The sequence below is a fragment of the Oncorhynchus keta genome, chromosome 7, assembly GCF_023373465.1.
Source record: "Oncorhynchus keta strain PuntledgeMale-10-30-2019 chromosome 7, Oket_V2, whole genome shotgun sequence".
NCBI lineage: Eukaryota > Metazoa > Chordata > Actinopteri > Salmoniformes > Salmonidae > Oncorhynchus > Oncorhynchus keta.
In genome coordinates, this window is record NC_068427.1 from 26,170,755 (window position 1) to 26,192,328 (window position 21,574).

The 21,574-nt window shown below is 41.9% G+C and overlaps 1 protein-coding gene across 3 annotated transcripts; it reads right to left on the bottom strand.

Annotated features, from left to right (window-relative positions):
- Positions 1 to 179: 179 nt before the first annotated feature.
- On the bottom strand, positions 180 to 20,960 carry LOC118386225 (G-protein coupled receptor 143-like). 3 transcript variants are annotated; one of them, XM_035773774.2, is made up of 9 exons: positions 20,132 to 20,954; positions 19,500 to 19,609; positions 10,715 to 10,809; positions 10,066 to 10,158; positions 9,431 to 9,540; positions 9,003 to 9,111; positions 6,852 to 6,969; positions 6,441 to 6,696; positions 180 to 1,095 (listed from the first exon to the last, which is right to left on the bottom strand). In XM_035773774.2, exons 1-9 carry the CDS (start codon positions 20,388 to 20,390, stop codon positions 992 to 994), a joined length of 1,254 nt encoding a protein of 417 aa, XP_035629667.1. In that variant the 5' UTR covers positions 20,391 to 20,954; the 3' UTR covers positions 180 to 991. The 3 variants fall into 3 exon arrangements, with proteins under 3 accessions (XP_035629667.1, XP_035629669.1, XP_035629668.1); XM_035773776.2 differs by lacking the exon at positions 19,500 to 19,609 and having other exon boundaries at positions 10,066 to 10,100; positions 20,132 to 20,960; XM_035773775.2 differs by lacking the exon at positions 10,066 to 10,158 and having other exon boundaries at positions 20,132 to 20,953.
- Between the last annotated feature and the right edge of the window lie 614 nt (positions 20,961 to 21,574).

The window sequence follows — 21,574 nt, forward strand, 5'->3', positions numbered from 1 at the left end:
CATTACTATGATCATGTGCATAATGAAGTAGACACTTAGTGTGTTAGTGTAGCACTGTAGGAGATATTTAATGTTATCAATTAGCTTGTGATACATTATCAAACTTGAAATGACAATGTACTGAATACTGAAACCCTGTGTTGCGTCCGTTGTTGAAATGAGATAAAGGTGCAGCGTGGTAAACGTACAGCTTTCTTTATTTTGATGAACACCAAAAAAACAACAAAAGATAAATGAACGTAAAGTTCAGCAGGCTATACAGCAAATAACAAAATCAAGATCCCACAAACTCAGGTGGAAAACAGGCTGCCTAAGTATGATCCCCAATCAGAGACAACGATGGCCTCTGATTGGGAACCATACCCGGCCAACAAAGAAATAGAACACAGATTTGCCCACCCAAGTCACACCCTGACCTAACCAAATAGAGAATAAAAAAGTATCTCTAAGGTCAGGGCGTGACACCCTGCTTCAATTTGGGTCAAAGATAACACCACCTCAACAATTGCTTGATGTTTAATACTGTATAAAATAGAATCAAAGTGCAATGTAAAACATGTAATTATAAAAACCCTAACTACAAATTGTTTTCCTCTAAATAACATCTCAGAAAAGATATTGTATATATATGCTTTTGGTGGCTAATGGCGAATGGCGATTTAAGCGGGTGTCCAGTGATGAGGCAAATTAACTGGCCCTGTTATGTATCGTCATGACATTAGAGGAGCAGACTGGTGGCCAAATGTGTCATGTTGTTCTGTGACAACATCAAGCCTATGACTGTGCTACAGCAGTAATTAAATGGCAATTCTTAAGAGCGAAATAAATGAAATGGTACAGGTAGACAGATCATTTTTAACACTGCTGTTGGATCTAAAGAGGTGTCTGAGTTGAGGGTTTTCAAACAGCGGATGGGGACAGGGTCTAAAACTCAGTGGGGGAGAGACAAAACAAGATGGAGAGTGGAGGCTGGCAGCAGGTGATGCAGTAGCTAGTGCCTTGCAGAACTCTCCAATGATTCTCCATCTGCGTCTATATCCTCATAGTCTTGGTGCTCAGTGGAAATGTCGATTTCAATTGTACTAGACTCTGAACCTAGCAAGACAAAATAGGGGATAGGGGAGATGACTGAGTTAAGTGGGTATATACAATATATCCCTTCTCTTACATCATAATTCCCAAGTGTTAAATCATAACTCCCAAGTGCCTAAAATTATCATACATCCTCTCCTGCTGTCTTCATTCAAGGCATGCACAACAACTTCATACAAATATATCTGGCATATGTTTCAAATGATTGACAAATGTATTTTGGGAACTTTAGAATAGTTTCGACAGGACTCTATTTGCATGTGTTGTTATGGGTTCAAATATTTGGATCCTCTTGTTAAAAAAAAAAGTCAAGCCTAACAATTTTCACCTCAACTCGATATTGAAACTTAATTCCCATGGGATTTACGATCCTTGAAAGTCATGATTTACATTTTTATTTTATTTTATAAAAAATATATTAAAATATGCAGAGCCATATTCATAAACAAGAAACACTAAAGCCTTAAATGTTTTTCTTAAGGGGTTTTCATTTAAAAGTTAGGATGACTGTCAGGGATCTTGAACATAAATCAAAAACATTCAATATCGGTGTACATTATCTTGAAATTGTGCACACAAACAACTCACTAAGTCTGTTTAAATAGAACATTTGAAATATTTGACCTTATGGATTTAATATATACAGCAGCACATCCCTGTTCAATACATGTTCTACTATACTACAAAAACAGTACAGTGCCTTCAGAAAGTATTCATACCCTTTGACTTATTCAACATTTTGCTGTGTTACAGCTTCAATTCAAAATGTATTACAAATATTTTTTCTCAACCATCTACACACAATACCCCATAATGACAAAGTGAAATTATGTTTTTAGAAATACTCTATACAGTGCATTCGGGAAAGATTCAGACCCCTTGACTTTTTCCAAAAATGTTTACATTACAGCCTTATTCAAAAATGAATAAAATAAATACAATCCTTATCGATCTACAAACAATACCCCATAATGACAAAGCGAAAACAGGTTTTTACAAATGTGTCGAGGCACAGATCTGGGGAAGGGTACCAAAGAATTTCTGCAGCATTGATGTTCCCCAAGAACACAGTGGCCTCCATCATTCTTAAATGGAAGAAGTTTGGAACCACCAAGACTCTTTCTAGATCTGGCTGCCTGGCCAATTGGGGGAGAAGAACCTTGATCAGGGAGGTGACCAAGAACCCGATGGTCACTCTGACAGAGTTCCAGAGTACCTCTGTGGAGTTGGTTGTCTTCTGGAAGGTTCTCCCATCTCTGCAGCACTCCACCGATCAGGCCTTTATGGTAGAGTGGCCAGACAGAAGCCACTCCTCAGTAAAAGGCACATGACAGCCCACTTGGAGTTGCCAAAAGGCACCTGAAGGACTCTGACCATGAGAAACAAGATTCTCTGGTCTGATGAAACTAAAGATTGAACTCTTTGGCCTGAATGCCAAGCGCCACGTCTGGAGAAAACCAGGTGAAGCATGGTGGTGGCAGCATCATGCTATGGGGATGTTTTTCAGTGGCAGGGACTGGGAGACTAGTCAGGAAAGATGAACGGAGAAAAGTACAGTGAGATCCTTGATGAAAACCCACTCCAGAGTGCTCAGGACATCAGACTGGGGCGAAGGTTTATACCTTCCAATAGGACAACGACACTAAGCACACAGCCAAGACAACGCAGGAGTGGCTTCAGGACAAGTCTCTAAATGTCCTTGAGTGGCCCTGCCAGAGCCCAAACTTGAAAAAAGCTGTGCAGTGACGCTACCTATCCAACCTGACAGAGGTTGAGAGGATCTGCAGAGAAGAATGGGAGAAACTCCCCAAATACAGGTGTGCCAAGCTTTTAGCGTCATCCCCAAGAAGACTCAAGGCTGTAATAGCTGCCAAATGTGCTTCAACAAAGTACTAAGTAGGGTCTGAATACTTACGTAAATGTAGTATTTACATTTTTTATATGTAATACATTTGCAAACATTTCTAAAAACCTATTTTTGCTTTGTCATGATGGGGTATTGTGCGTAGATTGATGAGGAAAAACAATTTAATCCATATTAGAATATGGCTGTTATGTAATAAAATGTGGAAAAAGTCAAGGGGTCTGAATACTTTCCAAATATATACATTACACATATATACACATCTTTTAAAAATCTGTTTTCCTATATTATTTTCCATGAACCCTACAACCCCTCCCCTAATTGGAGTAAACTAATGAACAACAACACTTAGGCATCTACTTCCAGCTTATACATACTATATCAATTTTACGGACACAATCTATTTTACAATAGTCATCTTGTTTGTTTTTACTCCTATCCTTCCACTACCCTTAACTCCGCCCATCTATCTCTGAACACCATCCAGTCTGATTTCTATTTGCCATATACAGTGCCTTGCGAAAGTATTCGGCCCCCTTGAACTTTGCGACCTTTTGCCACATTTCAGGCTTCAAACATAAAGATATAAAACTGTATTTTTTTGTGAAGAATCAACAACAAGTGGGACACAATCATGAAGTGGAACGACATTTATTGGATATTTCAAACTTTTTTAACAAATCACAAACTGAAAGATTGGGTGTGCAAAATTATTCAGCCCCCTTAAGTTAATACTTTGTAGCGCCACCTTTTGCTGCGATTACAGCTGTAAGTCGCTTGGGGTATGTCTCTATCAGTTTTGCACATCGAGAGACTGAAATGTTTTCTCATTCCTCCTTGCAAAACAGCTCGAGCTCAGTGAGGTTGAATGGAGAGCATTTGTGAACAGCAGTTTTCAGTTCTTTCCACAGATTCTCGATTGGATTCAGGTCTGGACTTTGACTTGGCCATTCTAACACCTGGATATATTTATTTTTGAACCATTCCATTGTAGATTTTGCTTTATGTTTTGGGATCATTGTCTTGTTGGAAGACAAATCTCCGTCCCAGTCTCAGGTCTTTTGCAGACTCCATCAGGATTAGAAAAGTTTAAAATAATAGCCAATCAGCGTTGAGCTAAACTGAGTGAGCTGTTTAGCTGTGAATGGTCCTGGTACGCCAAAAGAAAGTGTCAAGAGAAACCAGTTTGGATTTGGCTTCACTCCTATCACAGAGAAATACGTCATCGATAGAAACAACTTGAATTGTTGCTTCTCGTTGTGTGTTGTCTTCCGGTGGCTAGCTCGCTAGCAAAAATTGGCCTTTTCCTAAATTAGCCATGTATAGTGATATGGATTTGGCCTTGTGGTTTTACTTAATTCTCTATACTGGTTAATGATTATAACTGCGATTTTGATCCAACCATAAAATACATTGTGCCCCTGGACTGAGATGAAGGAAGGTCAATATGTAGCTAGATGTAGAAGGCTAATGTTAACTAGATACGGTCTCCCATGAATGGAAATTAGGCTAGCGAGCAAGACTTTTGGCCAGGTCGACTAGGACAACAACAAACTGAAGTGTGTACTGTATGGTAGAGTCATAGACTGTTTCATCAACATGAAAGAGAGAAGGATGGCATTGGCATTTCTCTACAAGTAGGGTGAGTCAAAATGTTTTTTCTGCTTGCATGAACACACACAAAAATCAGAACCATGACCAGCCACATCACATTTAGCTTATGTTGATTGGAATAAATTGTTTTTACTATCTTTAAGTTGTCAATGTATTAGAGTAATCATAGGTGATATGATGTTGAAGTTGAAATGGTGCTGGAATAGTAGTGTTTGCGACCTGCAGTATTTCTCTGTGGTTCTAAATCAATAGTTGTTTAGTAGTCCGAAATTGTCGGAAACATGAACTTTATTGACCATACTGTAGGTCATGTAACTGTTACCTGCAATATACTTTACAAAGTTGAATTTATTCTGCCACTGTCTTTTTATTGTCTCAGCCCTAAGCATATATCACGGTCGCAAGGCATATGAACTAACAGGTTTAATAGCAAACGAGGCATTTATCACAACACATTGTATTGTATATTTGTCCTTTTGTTTTAAGTTATTGTCCTGCTGAAAGGTGAATTTTTCTCCCATTGTCTGTTGGAAACCAGGTAGCAGGTTATCCTCTATGATTTTGTCTGTGCTTCGCTCTATTCCATTTCTTTTCATCCTAAAAAACTCTGAGTCCTTGCCATTGACAAGCATACCCATAACATGATGCAGCCACCACCATGCTTGAAAATATGAAGAGTGGTACTCCGTGATGTGTTGTGCTGAATTTGCCCCAAACATAACTCTTTGTATTCAGGACATAAAGTTAATTTATTTGCCACATTTATTTTGCAGTTTTAATTTTATGCCTTATTGCAAACAGGATGCATGTTGTGGAACGTTTGTATTCTGTACAGGCTTCCTTCTTTTCACTCTGTCATTTAGGTGGTGAAATCTCTGAGCGGCTTCCTTCCTCACCATCAACTGAGTTAGGAAGGACACCTGTATCTTTGTCGTGACTGGTTGTATTGATACACCATCAAAAGTGTAATTAATAACTTCACCATGCTCAAAGGGATATTCAATGTCTGTTTTTTTTTGTTTTGTTTTTTTACCCATCTACCAATATTTTATGTATGTTTTTATATTTAACCTTTATTTAACTAGGCAAGTCAGTTAAGAACAAATTCTTATTTACATTGACGGCCTACCCAATAGGTGCCCTTCATTGCAAGGCATTGGAAAACCTCCCTGGCCTTGGTCTTTGTGGTTGAATCTGAGTTTGAAATTCACTGCTCGACTGATGGATCTTAAAGATACAGTAACTGTATGTGTGGAGTAGAGTTTACATAGTCATTTAAAAATTACATTAAAGACTATTATTGCACATAGAGTGAGTTCATGCAACTTATTATGTGACTTGTTAAGTAAATCTTTGCTCCTCAACTTATTTAAACATGCCATAACAAAGGGCTTGAATACTTAATGACTCAAGACATTCAGCTTTTTAATTAAATTGTTTAAAAAAAATGTCAAACATTCCACTTTTACATTATGTGTTTAGGCTAGTGACACAAAAGCTTAATTTAATCCATTTTCAATTCAGGCTGTAACACAACAATTGGAAAAAGTGAAAGGATGTGAATACTTTGAGGGCACTGTAAATGTCATTTCTTGATTAGAACCAAATCCTTTTGTCCCCGGTAAGTTCTCCTGGCTCAGAACATCATCCTCTACAAGAAATCATTAAGCTGGTCCTGGGGACAATGTCTGACAGTATTATATTATCAAAACTGGCTTTACTAAGGGAACCTCTGCCTGGTGAGTGAGGCACATTTCCTATGGGTCTGAAGCCATCCACCAGTGTGGGTATTACCGGTTTCACCAGCCCTGATACGCCCGGGCGTTACCATTGTCATTCTCCCTGCTCTGCAGCCACGAATGCCCATTACCTTCTGATAGGACGCTGATGGCGTCAGAGGCTGTCTGCCCATTGCCCTTGATGTTCTTGCCGGTCATGTTCTTGGCCTCCTGGGCGTGGCTCTGGTAGAGCAGGGTGGAGCCCACGATGAGGTTGTTAGCCGCCGAGGTGGAGGCTGAATCCCAGGCCAGCTCCCTTCTCCTCTGCAGGCTGCAGTCCACATCAAAGCCCGTCCAGCCATGGAAGGCCAACGTGTTGAGGAAGCCTGACATGGGGTTCAGTATCCCCTTGAAACAGTAGAACACAGAACCCCTCAGGTATGAACAAACCTGAGCCTTCAGTGTAACACACTAACATTGGTACTGGACAAGTTAGCTACACAAACAAACACTTTTGGCTAAGATTGTTTACTATAATCAAAATGGATTCAAAGTGAACCCACCATGATAAACCAAGTGATGAGGGCTGTGTTTCGTATATTTTTCAGGTCACTGGCTTTTATGTCTGTCTGCATCTCCAGGTAAAACAGCAGGCTCTCATTGATGATGTTGGGAAGCCAGCTGAAAAGTGGGAAGTATAATACAGGTATTGTACATTAATGGCAGGAAAGCATACAGAATGTTTTAGAGGGATTTGTCTTGAGATCTGTTGTCGATTACATTTACATTTACATTTAAGTCATTTAGCAGACGCTCTTATCCAGAGCGACTTACAATTATGAGTAGTGGTCTGATACTCGTTAAATGTTGAACATGGAGGAAACCTCTTTAACTGAGGCATATTTTTAATAGTGCCAATGTTTTGTACCATTGCTGACTGGACAGATTCTCCCAGGGCTACCTACAAAAGGAATTAAAGTAATTGATTAAAAGTGTAGTAAAAAATCAGTTGAAGTGCCAGTTATTCCATTTGGAAACTTGGATATTAGATTCCAAGGGGCCTCTGCGGGTCTTCATAATGTTCTGAAAGTGTGTTTTTAGAAATACATGGATTTACACTACAGGATTATAAGTATGACCTCTCTGAGGAAAGTCATGGACTTTATGAAAGACAGTCAGGAAGGACAGTTGCCAAGAGCTGTAATATACAGTACCAGTCAAAAGTTTGGACAAACCTACTCATTCAAGTTTTTTTTAAATTGTACTATTTTCTACATTGTAGAATAATAGTGAAGACATCAAAACTATGAATAACACATATGGAGTCATGTAGTAACCAACAAAGTGTTAAACAAATCAAAATATATTTTAGATTTTTAAAAGTTGCCATCCTTTGCCTTGATGACAGCTTTGCACATGCTTGGCATTCTCTCAACCAGCTTCATGAGGTAGTCACCTGGTGTGCCTGTTAATTGTTAATTTCTTTCCTTCTTAATGCATTTGAGCCAATCAGTTGTGTTGTGACAATGTAGAGGTGTTATACAGAAGATAGCCCTATTTGGTAAAAGACCAAGTCCATATTATGGTAAGAACAGCTCAAATAAGCAAAGGAAAACAACAGTCCGCCATTACTTTAAGACATGAAGGTCAGTCAATCCGGAACATTTCAAGAACTTTGAAAGTTTCTTCAAGTGCAGTCGCAAAAACCATCAAGTGCTATGATGATACTGGCTCTAATGAAGACCTCCACAGGAAAGGAATACCCAGAGTTACCTATGCTGCAGAGGATAAGTTCATTAGAGTAAACTGCACCTCAGATTGCAGCCCAAAAAAATGTTTCATAGAATTCAAGTAACAGACACATCTCAACATCAACTGTTCAGAGGAGAATGTGTGAATCAGGCCTTCATGGTTGAAATGTTGCAAAGAAACCACTACTAAAGGACAACAATAATAAGAAGAGACTTGCTTGGACCAAGAAACACGAGCAATGGACATTAGACCGGTGGAAATTTGTCCTTTGGTCTGATGAGTCCAAACTTGAGATTTTTGGTTCGAACCACCGTGTCTTTGTGAGATGCAGAGTAGGTGAATGGATGATCTCTGCATGTGTGGTTCCCCCTATGAAGCTTGGAGGAGGAGGTGTGATGGTGTGGGGGTGCTTTGCTGGTGACACTGTCTGTGATTTATTTAGAATTCAAGGCACACTTAACCTGCATGGCTACCACGGCATTCTGCAGCGATACACCATCCTATCTGGTTTGCCCTTAGTGGGACTATAATTTGTTTCTCAACAGGACAACCTTACACAACCTCCAGGCTGTGTATGGGCTATTTGACCAATAAGGAGAGTGATGGAGTGCTGCATCAGATGACCTGGCTTCCACAATCACCTGACCTCAACCCAATTGAGATGGGTGGCTACTTGAAGGCAAAGGGTGGCTACTTGAAAAATCTCAAATATATTTTTAATTGTTTAACACTTTTTTGGTACCTACATAATTCCACGTCTGTTATTTCATAGTTTTGATGTCTCCACTATTATTCTTCAATGTAAAAAATTGAATGAGTAGGTGTGACCATTTCACTTGCCATCAAGCTATTTGTATGCTGTTTGGCTGTCAATACAACAGAACACAATACAATAGAACACAGGAGAAATTGCATACTGTGTACTGTGCATACAACAATGAAATGCAATATTGTGGTCTTACCAAATAAAGAAGACCAGCATGATTTTGAAGAAGCGTATTTTTATCTCTGTTCCCAGGCGTCTCTCATTTTTTGTGTAGATCCCTTGTTGTCCCTTCAATAATGCTGTCACTAAATGGAAAATACAAACGTTCACTTCCTTTCCTTTCTTTCTATTTTGATGATCATCACAGAACCTTTATTTTGAAAAAGAATAGGTATGAAAGATTAAAACGTTTAGAGATAAAAACACATTTCTGTAGGCCTGTACAGTTCAATACAATAGAGCTGTTAGTATTTATCTCTGTATGGAATATCTGATATGAGTGTGCTGGGCCCTGGTCAAAAGTAGCGCACTAAATAGGGAATAGGGTGCCATTTTGGAAGCCTATTGCCTGTTCAGGGCTCTGTATCATAAAGAGCTTGGGCCGGAGGGGCAGGGTGAACTGACCTGCAGACACAGTCCTGGCGAACAGTGTAGGGTTGACTATAAGTACCAGCATAAGAGGAGCGTAGGTAGTAATGTAGTGAGGAATGGCATGCTGCAGGCCATTTTCACAGCTGCAACACAAGAGAGCACACTGAGAGAAATGCACTGCACTGCACATCACACAACCATGCACGTTTCCTCCAAGCAGGGAGGAAGGATCACAGGAGAATTAGTAGAGAGAGAAATATTTGGTTTGCACACCACAATCCTCAGTCATTTAACTACAATATGGCTATTGACTGCCTGCCAGCACTGCACAGGTCTTGGAAGGCACAGAAAACTGGTCTAACATCAAGAACAAAAGCAAAACATTGTGTTATTCACACCAGTTAGCACAATATCATACATTCCTCATGTATTCTGAGACAATGCTCACTCATCCCAGTATGTTGACAGTCAGCAGTACAGTAAACATTCGCAAGTCTACATTTTCAGTGCATTTCAGAACAACACAAACGTTATGTCATAGACACAGACAAAGCCAACCCACTGGGTACACACTGGTTAAATCAACATTGTTTCCACTTCATTTCAATGAAATGACGTTGAACCAATGTGAAATGACATCCGTGCTCAGTGGGAAGCTGTTGACATACCTGGAGATGGATGTGTAGTAGAGCATAGCCACACCCTCCACACACAGCAACACGGCCAGACCCCATGTGATCATGTGATAGAGGATGATGGTATTGACGGAACAACAAGACATCACGTCATGAGCCAGGCAGAGATTTCAAAAGACACATAGTATACTGCACACAATATTTCACTTATTAAACAAATATATATATATATATTTCACCTTTATTGAACCAGGTAGGCTAGTTGAGAACAAGTTCTAATTTGCAACTGCGACCTGGCCAAGATAATTACATATGAGATACACGGTAAAGCCCAGAGAGAAGTATCAGAAGTGAAGAGCAGATGTACACATCCACTTTCTAATGGAAGTGGCATATCATTAGGCCAGTATTAATAATTCAACAGAATATTTGGTTTTGCGTTACATCAGAGGCTGTAGTACTTTTCCCCAACTGGAAAGACAGGAGTTCTATATTGAGGAGTTGTAGCTACATTGTATTGAGAGATGACAGATATTATATTGATGATAGCGCACATCAGAGGCTATAGTACTCCCCCCCCCCAATTGGAGACATAGTCAAGAGTTTTATTGAGAGAGAACAGATTTGATATAGAAGTGATACAGCAGAAGGTGATAGATGGCAGGAGGAGAGTATAGCCTACCTGATTCCAGCAGATCTTCTGACCACCAGGAAGACGTCCACAGCATAACAGAAGGTCCACCAGAAGGATGCACTGAAGAACAGCTGGATCCACATCTGGGGAACACAAAACCAGATTCAACATCAGAACAACACACTGTATATAAACAATACTTCATCTAGCATCATACAGGATTATAAACATGGTTTAGAATCTCTCCTGAATAAGTAGATAGCTTTTTAATGTAACTAAAACTAATATAGGTCTAATCTCTTTTATTTCAAATAAGCCCATGTATGTGTCTCCATATGCATTAAGAGTTATATGTATACATGACCATCTCCGCAAATGTCAGTCAGTGTGTTCAAGCCCAAAAACTGGATCAAGGTTGCTAAATGCTCCCTGCAGAGTAATTTACTTATTCAGGGAATTTCACATGCTCTAAATCAGTGGTTCCCAAACTTTGTATAGTCCCGTACCCCTTCAAACATTCAACCTTGAGCTGTGTACCCCCTCTAAATCAAATCAAATCAAATGTATTTGTCACATACACATGGTTAGCAGATGTTAATGCGAGTGTAGCGAAATGCTTGTGCTTCTAGTTCCGACAATGCAGTGATAACCAACAAGTAATCTAACTATCAATTCCAAAACTACTGTCTTATACACAGTGTAAGGGGATAAGGAATATGTACATAAGGATATATGAATGAGTGATGGTACAGAGCAGCATACAGTAGATGGTATCGAGTACAGTATATACATATGAGATGAGTATGTAGACAAAGTAAACAAAGTGGCATAGTTAAAGTGGCTAGTGATACATGTATTACATAAGGATGCAGTCGATGATGTAGAGTACAGTATATACGTATGCATATGAGATGAATAATGTAGGGTAAGTAACATTATATAAGGTAGCATTGTTTAAAGTGGCTAGTGATATATTTACATCATTTCCCATCAATTCCCATTATTAAAGTGGCTGGAGTTGGGTCAGTGTCAATGACAGTGTGTTGGCAGCAGCCACTCAATGTTAGTGGTGGCTGTTTAACAGTCTGATGGCCTTGAGATAGAAGCTGTTTTTCAGTCTCTCGGTCCCAGCTTTGATGCACCTGTACTGACCTCGCCTTCTGGATGATAGCGGGGTGAACAGGCAGTGGTTCGGTGGTTGATGTCCTTGATGATCTTTATGGCCTTCCTGTAACATCGGGTGGTGTAGGTGTCCTGGAGGGCAGGTAGTTTGCCCCGGTGATGCGTTGTGCAGACCTCACTACCCTCTGGAGAGCCTTACGGTTGAGGGCGGAGCAGTTGCCGTACCAGGCGGTGATACAGCCCGCCAGGATGCTCTCGATTGTGCATCTGTAGAAGTTTGTGAGTGCTTTTGGTGACAAGCCGAATTTCTTCAGCCTCCTGAGGTTGAAGAGGCGCTGCTGCGCCTTCTTCACGACGCTGTCAGTGTGAGTGGACCAATTCAGTTTGTCTGTGATGTGTATGCCGAAGAACTTAAAACTTGCTACCCTCTCCACTACTGTTCCATCGATGTGGATAGGGGGGTGTTCCCTCTGCTGTTTCCTGAAGTCCACAATCATCTCCTTAGTTTTGTTGACGTTGAGTGTGAGGTTATTCTCCTGACACCACACTCCGAGGGCCCTCACCTCCTCCCTGTAGGCCATCTCGTCGTTGTTGGTAATCAAGCCTACCACTGTTGTATCGTCCGCAAACTTGATGATTGAGTTGGAGGCGTGCGTGGCCACGCAGTCGTGGTTGAACAGGGAGTACAGGAGAGGGCTCAGAACGCACCCTTGTGGGGCCCCCGTGTTGAGGATCAGCGGGGAGGAGATGTTGTTGCCTACCCTCACCACCTGGGGGCGGCCCGTCAGGAAGTCCAGTACCCAGTTGCACAGGGCGGGGTCGAGACCCAGGGTCTCGAGTTTGATGACGAGCTTGGAGGGTACTATGGTGTTGAATGCCGAGCTGTAGTCGATGAACAGCATTCTCACATAGGTATTCCTCTTGTCCAGGTGGGTTAGGGCAGTGTGCAGTGTGGTTGAGATTGCATCGTCTGTGGACCTATTTGGGCGGTAAGCAAATTGGAGTGGGTCTAGGGTGTCAGGTAGGGTGGAGGTGATATGGTCCTTGACTAGTCTCTCAAAGCACTTCATGATGACGGAAGTGAGTGCTACGGGGCGGTAGCCGTTTAGCTCAGTTACCTTAGCTTTCTTGGGAACAGGAACAATGGTGGCCCTCTTGAAGCATGTGGGAACAGCAGACTGGTATAGGGATTGATTGAATATGTCCGTAAACACACCGGCCAGCTGGTCTGCGCATGCTCTGAGGGCGCGGCTAGGGATGCCGTCTGGGCCTGCAGCCTTGCGAGGGTTAACACGTTTAAATGTCTTACTCACCTCGGCTGCAGTGAAGGAGAGACCGCATGTTTTCGTTGCAGGCCGTGTCAGTGGCACTGTATTGTCCTCAAAGCGGGCAAAAAAGTTATTTAGTCTGCCTGGGAGCAAGACATCCTGGTCCGTGATTGGGCTGGGTTTCTTCTTGTAGTCCGTGATTGACTGTAGACCCTGCCACATGCCTCTTGTGTCTGAGCCATTGAATTGAGATTCCACTTTGTCTCTGTACTGACGCTTAGCTTGTTTAATAGCCTTGCGGAGGAATAGCTGCATTGTTTATATTCGGACATGTTACCAGACACCTTGCCCTGATTAAAAGCAGTGGTTCGCGCTTTCAGTTTCACGCGAATGCTGCCATCAATCCACGGTTTCTGGTTTGGGAATGTTTTTATCGTTGCTATGGGAACGACATCTTCGACGCACGTTCTAATGAACTCGCACACCGAATCAGCGTATTCGTCAATATTTTCATCTGACGCAATACGAAACATGTCCCAGTCCACGTGATGGAAGCAGTCTTGGAGTGTGGAGTCAGCTTGGTCTGACCAGCGTTGGACAGACCTCAGCGTGGGAGCCTCTTGTTTTAGTTTCTGCCTGTAGGCAGGGATCAGCAAAATGGAGTCGTGGTCAGCTTTTCCGAAAGGGGGGGCGGGGCAGGGCCTTATATGCGTTGCGGAAGTTAGAGTAACAATGATCCAAGGTTTTACCACCCCTGGTTGCGCAATCGATATGCTGATAAAATTTAGGGAGTCTTGTTTTCAGATTAGCTTTGTTAAAATCCCCAGCTACAATGAATGCAGCCTCCGGATAAATGGTTTCCAGTTTGCAAAGAGTTAAATAAAGTTAGTTCAGAGCCATCGATGTGTCTGCTTGGGGGGGGGATATATACGGCTGTGATTATAATCGAAGAGAATTCTCTTGGAAGATAATGCGGTCTACATTTGATTGTGAGGAATTCTAAATCAGGTGAACAGAAGGATTTGAGTTCCTGTATGTTTCTTTGATCACACCATGTCTCGTTAGCCATAAGGCATACGCCCCCGCCCCTCTTCTTACCAGAAAGATGTTTGTTTCTGTCGGCGCGATGCGTGGAGAAACCCGTTGGCTGCACCGCATCGGATAGCGTCTTCCCAGTAAGCCATGTTTCCGTGAAACAGAGAATGTTGCAGTCTCTGATGTCCCTCTGGAATGCCACCCTTGCTCGGATTTCGTCAACCTTGTTGTCAAGAGACTGGACATTGGCAAGAAGAATGCTGGGGAGTGGTGCGCGATGTGCCCTTTTTCGGAGTCTGACCAGAACACCGCCTCGTTTCCCTCTTTTTCGGAGTCGTTTCCTTGGGTCGCTGCATGCGATCCATTCCGTTGTCCTGTTTGTAAGGCAGAACACAGGATCCGCGTCGCGGAAAACATATTCTTGGTCGTACTGATGGTGTGTTGACACTGATCTTATATTCAGTAGTTCTTCTTGACTGTATGTAATGAAACCTAAGATGACCTGGGGTACTAATGTAAGAAATAACACGTAAAAAAAGCACCAGGGTCAGCGCACTCTCAAATGTTGTTTTTTGCCATCATTGTAAGCCTGCCACACACACAGACTATACAATACATTTATTAAACATAAGAATGAGTGTGAGTTTTTGTCACAAACCTGCTCATGGGAAGTGACAAAGAGCTTTTATAGGACCAGGGCAAAAATAATAAAATAATAATAATCATTAATTTAGCTCTTTATTTAGCCATCTACATACAAAACTTTATTTGTTAATCGAAAATTGTGAATAACTCACAACATGTCAATGAGAAGGGTGTGCTTGAAAGGATGCACATTACTCTGCAATATTGGGTTGTATTGGAGAGAGTCTCAGTCTTAAATAATTTCCCACACACAGTCTGTGCCTATATTTAGTTCTCATGCTAGTGAGGGCCGAGAATCCACTCTCACATAGGTACGTGGTTGCAAAGGGCAGCAGTGTCTTAACAGAGCAATTTGCCAAGGCAGAATACTCTGAGCGCAGCCCAATCCAGAAATCTGGCAGCGGCTTGTGATTAAATTCAATTTTCACAGAACCGCTTGTTGCAATTTTGATGAGGCTCTCTTGTGCAGATATCGGTAAGTGGACTGGAGGCAGGGCATGAAAGGGATAATGAATCCAGTTGTTTGTGTCATCCGTTTTGGGAAAGTACCTGCATAATTGCACACCCAATTGAAGATAATCTGAAAACAAGGCTTCCTAAATTTTATCAGCATATCGAATGCGCAACCCGGGCTGGGAAAATTCTGGATCATTGTTACTCTAACTTCCGTGACGCATACAAAGCCCTCACTCGCCCTCCTTTCGGCAAATCTGACGACGACTCCATTTTGTTGCTCCCAGCCTATAGACAGAAACTATAACAGGAAACGCCCGTGCTCAGGTCTGTTCAACGCTGGTCCGACCAATCTGATTCCACGCTTCAAGATTGTTTCGATCACGTGGACTGGGATATGTTCCAGATAGCGTCGAACAACAGCATTGATGTATATGCTGATTCGGTGAGCGAGTTTATTAGCAAGTACAATGTTGTCCTAACAGCGACTATTAAAACCTTCCCCCAACCAGAAACCGTGGATTGATGGCAGCATTCGCACAAAACTGAAAGTGCAAACCATTGCTTTTAATCAGGGCAAGGCGACCGGAAACATGACCGAATACAAACAGTGTAGCTATTCCCTCCGCAAGGCAATCAAACAAGCTAAGCGTCATTATAGAGACCTAACCCATCTGGACAAGAGGAATACCGATGTATGCTGAGCTGTATGACTACAGCTCAGCATTTAACACCATAGTACCCTCCAAACCCGTCATTAAGCTTGAGACCCTGGGTCTCGACCCCGCCCTGTCCAACTGGGTCCTGGACTTTCTGACGGGCCGCCCCCAGGTGGTGAGGGTAGGAAATAACATCTCCACCCCGCTGATTCTCAACACTGGTGCCCCACAAGGGTGCGTTCTCAGCCCCCTCCTAGTACCCCCTGTTCACCCATGACTGCGTGGCCATGCACGCCTCCAACTCCATCATCAAGTTGCAGACGACACTACAGTGGTAGGCTTGATTACCAATAATGATGACATGGCCTACAGGGAGGAGGTGAGGGCCCTCGGAGTGTGGTGTCAGAAAAATAACCTCACACTCAACGTTAACAAAACAAAGGAGATGATCGTGGACTTCAGGAAACAGCAGAGGGAGCACCCCCCTATCCACATCGACGGGACAGTAGTGGAGAAGGTGGAAAGTGTTAAGTTCCTCGGCATACACATCAAGGACAAACTGAAATGGTCCACCCACACAGACAGCGTGGTGAATAAGGAGCAACAGCAGGAGGCTGAAGAAATTTGGCTTTTCACCAAAAGCACTCACAAACTTTTACAGATGCACAATTGAGAGCATCCTGTCGGGCTGTAACACCGCCTGGTACGGCAACTGTTCCGTCCATAATTGCAAGGCTATCCAGAGGGTAGTGAGGTCTGCACAGCGCATCACCGGGGGCAAACTACCTGCCCTCCAAAACACCCATACCACCCGATGTCACAGGAAGGCCAAAAACATAATCAAGTACAACAACCACCCGAGCCACTGCCTGTTCACCCCGCTATCATCCAGAAGGCAAGGTCCGTACAGGTGCATCAAAGCTGTGAACGAGAGACTGAAAAACAGCTTCTATCTCAAGGCCATCAGACTGTTAAACAGCCATCACTAACACTAACACTGCTTTAATTATGAAAAAAGTGATGTAATAAATGTATCACTAGCCACTTTAAACAATGCCACTTTATATATTGTTTACATACCCTACATTACTCATCTCATATGTATATACTGTACTCTATACCATCTACTGCATCTTGCCTATGCCGTTCGGCCATTGCTCATCCATATATTTATATGTACATATTCGTATTCACTCCTTTACACTTGTGTGTATAAGGTAGTTGTTGTGAAATTGTTAGATTACTTGTTAGATATTACTGCATGGTCGGAACTAGAAGCACAAGCATTTCGCAAAACTCACATTAACGTCTGCTAACCATGTGTATGTGACCAATACAATTTGATTTGATTTGAACTCACTCAGATGCTTCGCTATATCACATTTGACATTGTGTGTAAACTTCAGTTCATTTACACACAAAAAAATCATACAATGATGGAAAGACCCGTGTGTTGTCCTTGTTAATGCAGACAGAGAAGAGCTCAAACTTCTTAATCATAGCCTCAATTTTAATCCTAGATTCAGATCACTCAGGCAAGAAAAAACATCACCCAGATAGGCCAGTCGTGTGAGAAACTCGTCATCATGCAAGCGGTCAGACAAGTGAAAATTATGGTCAGTAAAGACAACTTAAAGCTCGTCTCTCAATTTAAAAAAAACATGTCAATACTTTGCCCTTTGATAACCAGTGCACTTCTTCTGTATGTTGTCACTATGGTCGCTGCCCTTATCATTGCATAGTGCAGAAAAATACACAAGAGTTCAGGGGCCTTGCTTTAACAAAGTTAACCATTTCCACTGTAGTGTCCAAAATGTCTTTCAAGCTGTCAGGCATTCCTTTGGCAGCAAGAACCTCTCTGTGGATGCTGCAGTGTACCCAAGTGTCGTCTGGAGCAACTACTTGCGCGCACGTTACCACTCCACTATGTCTCCCTGTCATGGCTTAGCGCCATCAGTACAGATACAAACACATCTTGACCACCAAAGTCCATTTGATGTCACAAAGCTGTCCAGTAACTAAAAAATATCCTCTCCCGTTTCCAGTGGTTTTCAGAAGAGGATGCCTTCCTTAATTGACCCCCCATAAACATAACAGACATATACCAGGAGCTGTGCAAGGTCCCCCACGTCTGTTGACTCATCCAGATGTAATGCATATAATTCACTGGCTTGTATGCAAAGCAGTAATTGTTTCAAAACGTGTCCTGCCATGTCACTGATGCATCGTGAAACAGTGTTGTTTGATGGAGCCATGGTCTGTATAGTTTTTGGGGCCTTTTCCCCCAGCATTGTCCCAGCCATATCTGCTGCAGCAGGAAGAATTAAGTCCTCCACAATAGTATGGGGCTTGCCTATCCTAGCCACTTGGTAGCTCACCATATAAGACACTTCTAGCCCCTTCTTATTAATGGTATCTGTTGCTTTTATACGTCTTACTACTTGAAAGTCATCTTAATTCTCGCTCAAAAAACTCCCGTGGCTTATTTTTCAAATTGGGATGTTGTGTTTCTAAATGTCTGCAGAAGAGTGAAGGTTTCGTCAAATTGTGAGATAGTACTTTTGCACATATAACACACTGTGGCTGAGGAAAGGCACTACTCCCAATATAAGAAAACCCCAAATCAATGTAGTTCCCATCATATTTGCCCCTCTTCGATGGTCCAACGTCGCTGTCTGTTGTTCGGTGCTTTCCCAGGTACATACGGACCGTTAGTGGAATTCCCGCGAGAGAGTAACAGTTAATGTGATTGGATATTAATTATTTGACTGGGCTACCTGTATTTGACATTGTGTTGTTATTTCGATGAACACTAGATGGTTGAATTTGATTTTTGGCAGTGAAACTGGGCTACTCAGGCAAGAAAAAACCTCACCCAAATGTATAGTCCCGTTGGGAAATATAAATGGACTGTTTGAAAATGTGAAGATTTTTATTTTTATTTTTTAATAATTTCAAAAAATATGAATCACATTTTTATTTGGCTTACCCCCAACGCCATTGTGCATACCCCCAGTTTGGGAATACCTGCTCTAAATAAAGGTGTTGGTTCAACACGCCTGACTCTCCTCAACACCCTCTGCTGTGTGCAGTGAGATGGTTGTTATAACTTCTTTAAGCTTTAGGTTTGAAGGAAGTTAGAGGTAGTTTCACAAGGCAATTAACTCGCTAGCACAATGATTGGAAGTCTATGGGTATCTGCTAGCATGCTACTTCTAACTTCCTTCATACTGGACACAGAGACATAAAAATGGTATCCACAAGTTCATCTGACTCTGGGAAAGTAGATAAAGGGCGACATTGCCAAAATCCCGAAGTATCCCTTTAACCACCATTTTGTCATGCAAGTGACTGTTTCAAATGTAAGATCATATCATCAGCTAGCCTGTTACTCCCAGTAATGTATATTTGCTGAGCTCATATTTGTCTCCTCTGCTAGGTCAGACGGTTTTCTTGGTTAGGTCACATAATATAATAATAATAATATATGCCATTTAGCAGACGCTTTTATCCAAAGCGACTTACAGTCATGTGTGCATACATTCTACATATGGGTGGTCCCGGGAATCGAACCCACTACCCTGGCGTTACAAGCGCCATGCTCTACCAACTGTGCTACAGAAGGACCTAGAAAACATCTATCATACATACTGCACTGCCGACACAGAACACCTCTGGCCACATGTCGCTGTTGTTGGCCACATTGATCCCCCTGACAAGGTTGGGCAGGCCCAGCCAGATGGATGACCTCACTATGATACCTGGAGGAGACAAACACAACAAGACCTCTCAAAACATCTGACCATCTTATAAAGATCTGTTTTGCAGGATGTCAATGAGGGGGGCTCCCGAGTAGCGCTGCATATCAGTGCTAGAGGCGTCACTACAGACCCTGGTTCGATTCCAGGCTATATCACAATCACAATTGTGTGTGTATCTGTTGCTCCTCCACATACACATTCTACTCTCAGTCCATGTGTAATGATTGCAGTGAGACCCCCAGGCCTGTTATAAAATCAAGCTAGTAGGCTAACAATCCATTCTTTGACTGATGATATGTGAGACCTATTGGCCTGCAAAATGCCAATTGTATAAATTGTATTTCACTAGCTACAATATCTGGTTCCATTGTCATAAGCTGTGATTAACAATCTAATATTGTACAGTAAAGTAGAGGAACACAATTACAAACGTGGTGTATGCCTACAACTTTGATTAAATTCTCCATTGTATCGACAGTGACGCGCAAGGTGTTCATGAAAAGTAACGGGACATAGCCTTACCTGCACATCCCAGTATATCACATATGCTGATGATAAACAATATTCTCCACGAAGACGCTGGTTTGGGAAGAGGGTACTGTCCAAGGCGCCCGTAACCCCTACGTTTGGGCAAAATTTGTAAAATAGAAAATATCAAACTTAAAGTTGCGCTACCGATGCAAATGGCGCCAAAGAAGAGGGGCTGAAAAGTAATGACAAATTCGGTCGATGCGTCTCGGTTTGGGCAGCAGAACGTCTCCAGCCTTGGGGATGCCATCATGGACTCGATGGAAAGAAGTAGGCTACGGTGTCAGGGGAGAACAGAAAGGAAAATTCATTAATTTAGTCCGTGGCATGAGGTCTGTTTCAAGTGAAAATCACGGGTTGAATCATCATGTGCTTCTATTTAATCCTTCCACTCAGGGTTTAACTGCCCCACATTGGTAAGAGGCCACATAAGAACGGTGCTCAACATTTGTAGTAAAAAGGCTTAGGCTACTTTTTGTTGTAAAATGTTTCCACAAAATTGTCCATGCCTCTATAATATTAAGTATAAATTGCACTATGAGTGTGAGAAAACGTGGAAATGTGTGTTCAGGAAAATACTGAATCATACCTTTAATAAATAGCAGATGCTGTAGTCCTAGTGGAAAATATGAATTGCACAGTATGCAAACTTTTACCAATTGTACAAGAACATGTGATACTATGCAGTTGTTTGGAGTGGTTTGAATGTATGTAGGCTACATTAGGAAGTTGAAATAGAGTAACAAAGTTACTAAGCCCTACCCTGTCCAGACAGATCATTTATGAATAGCCTACTGTGCAGCACCTGACCTGAGTAGCTAGAGGAGCTGCTACATTCCAGCTCTAAGAACCCGAAAAGCAGGTGAACCATTGTAGAAATGATTTGTGGATCAATGGAGCTATGAATATGCATTGATTACAAAGAGGACATTCAGTGGGTTTATACAGTGGTATTCTAATCCATGCACCTTCACTGACAAGGCACAAAGTAATGTGTGTTTTAATTTTACAGTGGCAGGGATTATATCAACATCATAGTGAATTGATGTTTGCAGCTCTCGCTTCTCTTTCCTTCTCTCTCAATGAACAAACCTAACTGCTGCTGACATCTGGTGGTGGATAAAATAACTTATGTAGAGAATGTTTTCATTAGAGAATCACGTTGCACCCATGAAGAATGTATGTCACAGAATGTGCATGCTAAGGAGTGCCTTGCCATGTTTTCTCACTGTCAAATGTTTGCCTCGATAATGTCAATGTGGGGTAGCAATTCTGGGGTATATAAAAATCAACTAATTTATGTGGATGATTAGTTTATTCTCAGGGCGGATCTCATGGCGAACCGGATGCTAGTTTATCTATGCCAGACAATGCAGTAAGTAAGTCTTTCTGGCGTGTTTCCTCTGTAAGACAACAGCTTATCCTCCAAATGGAAAA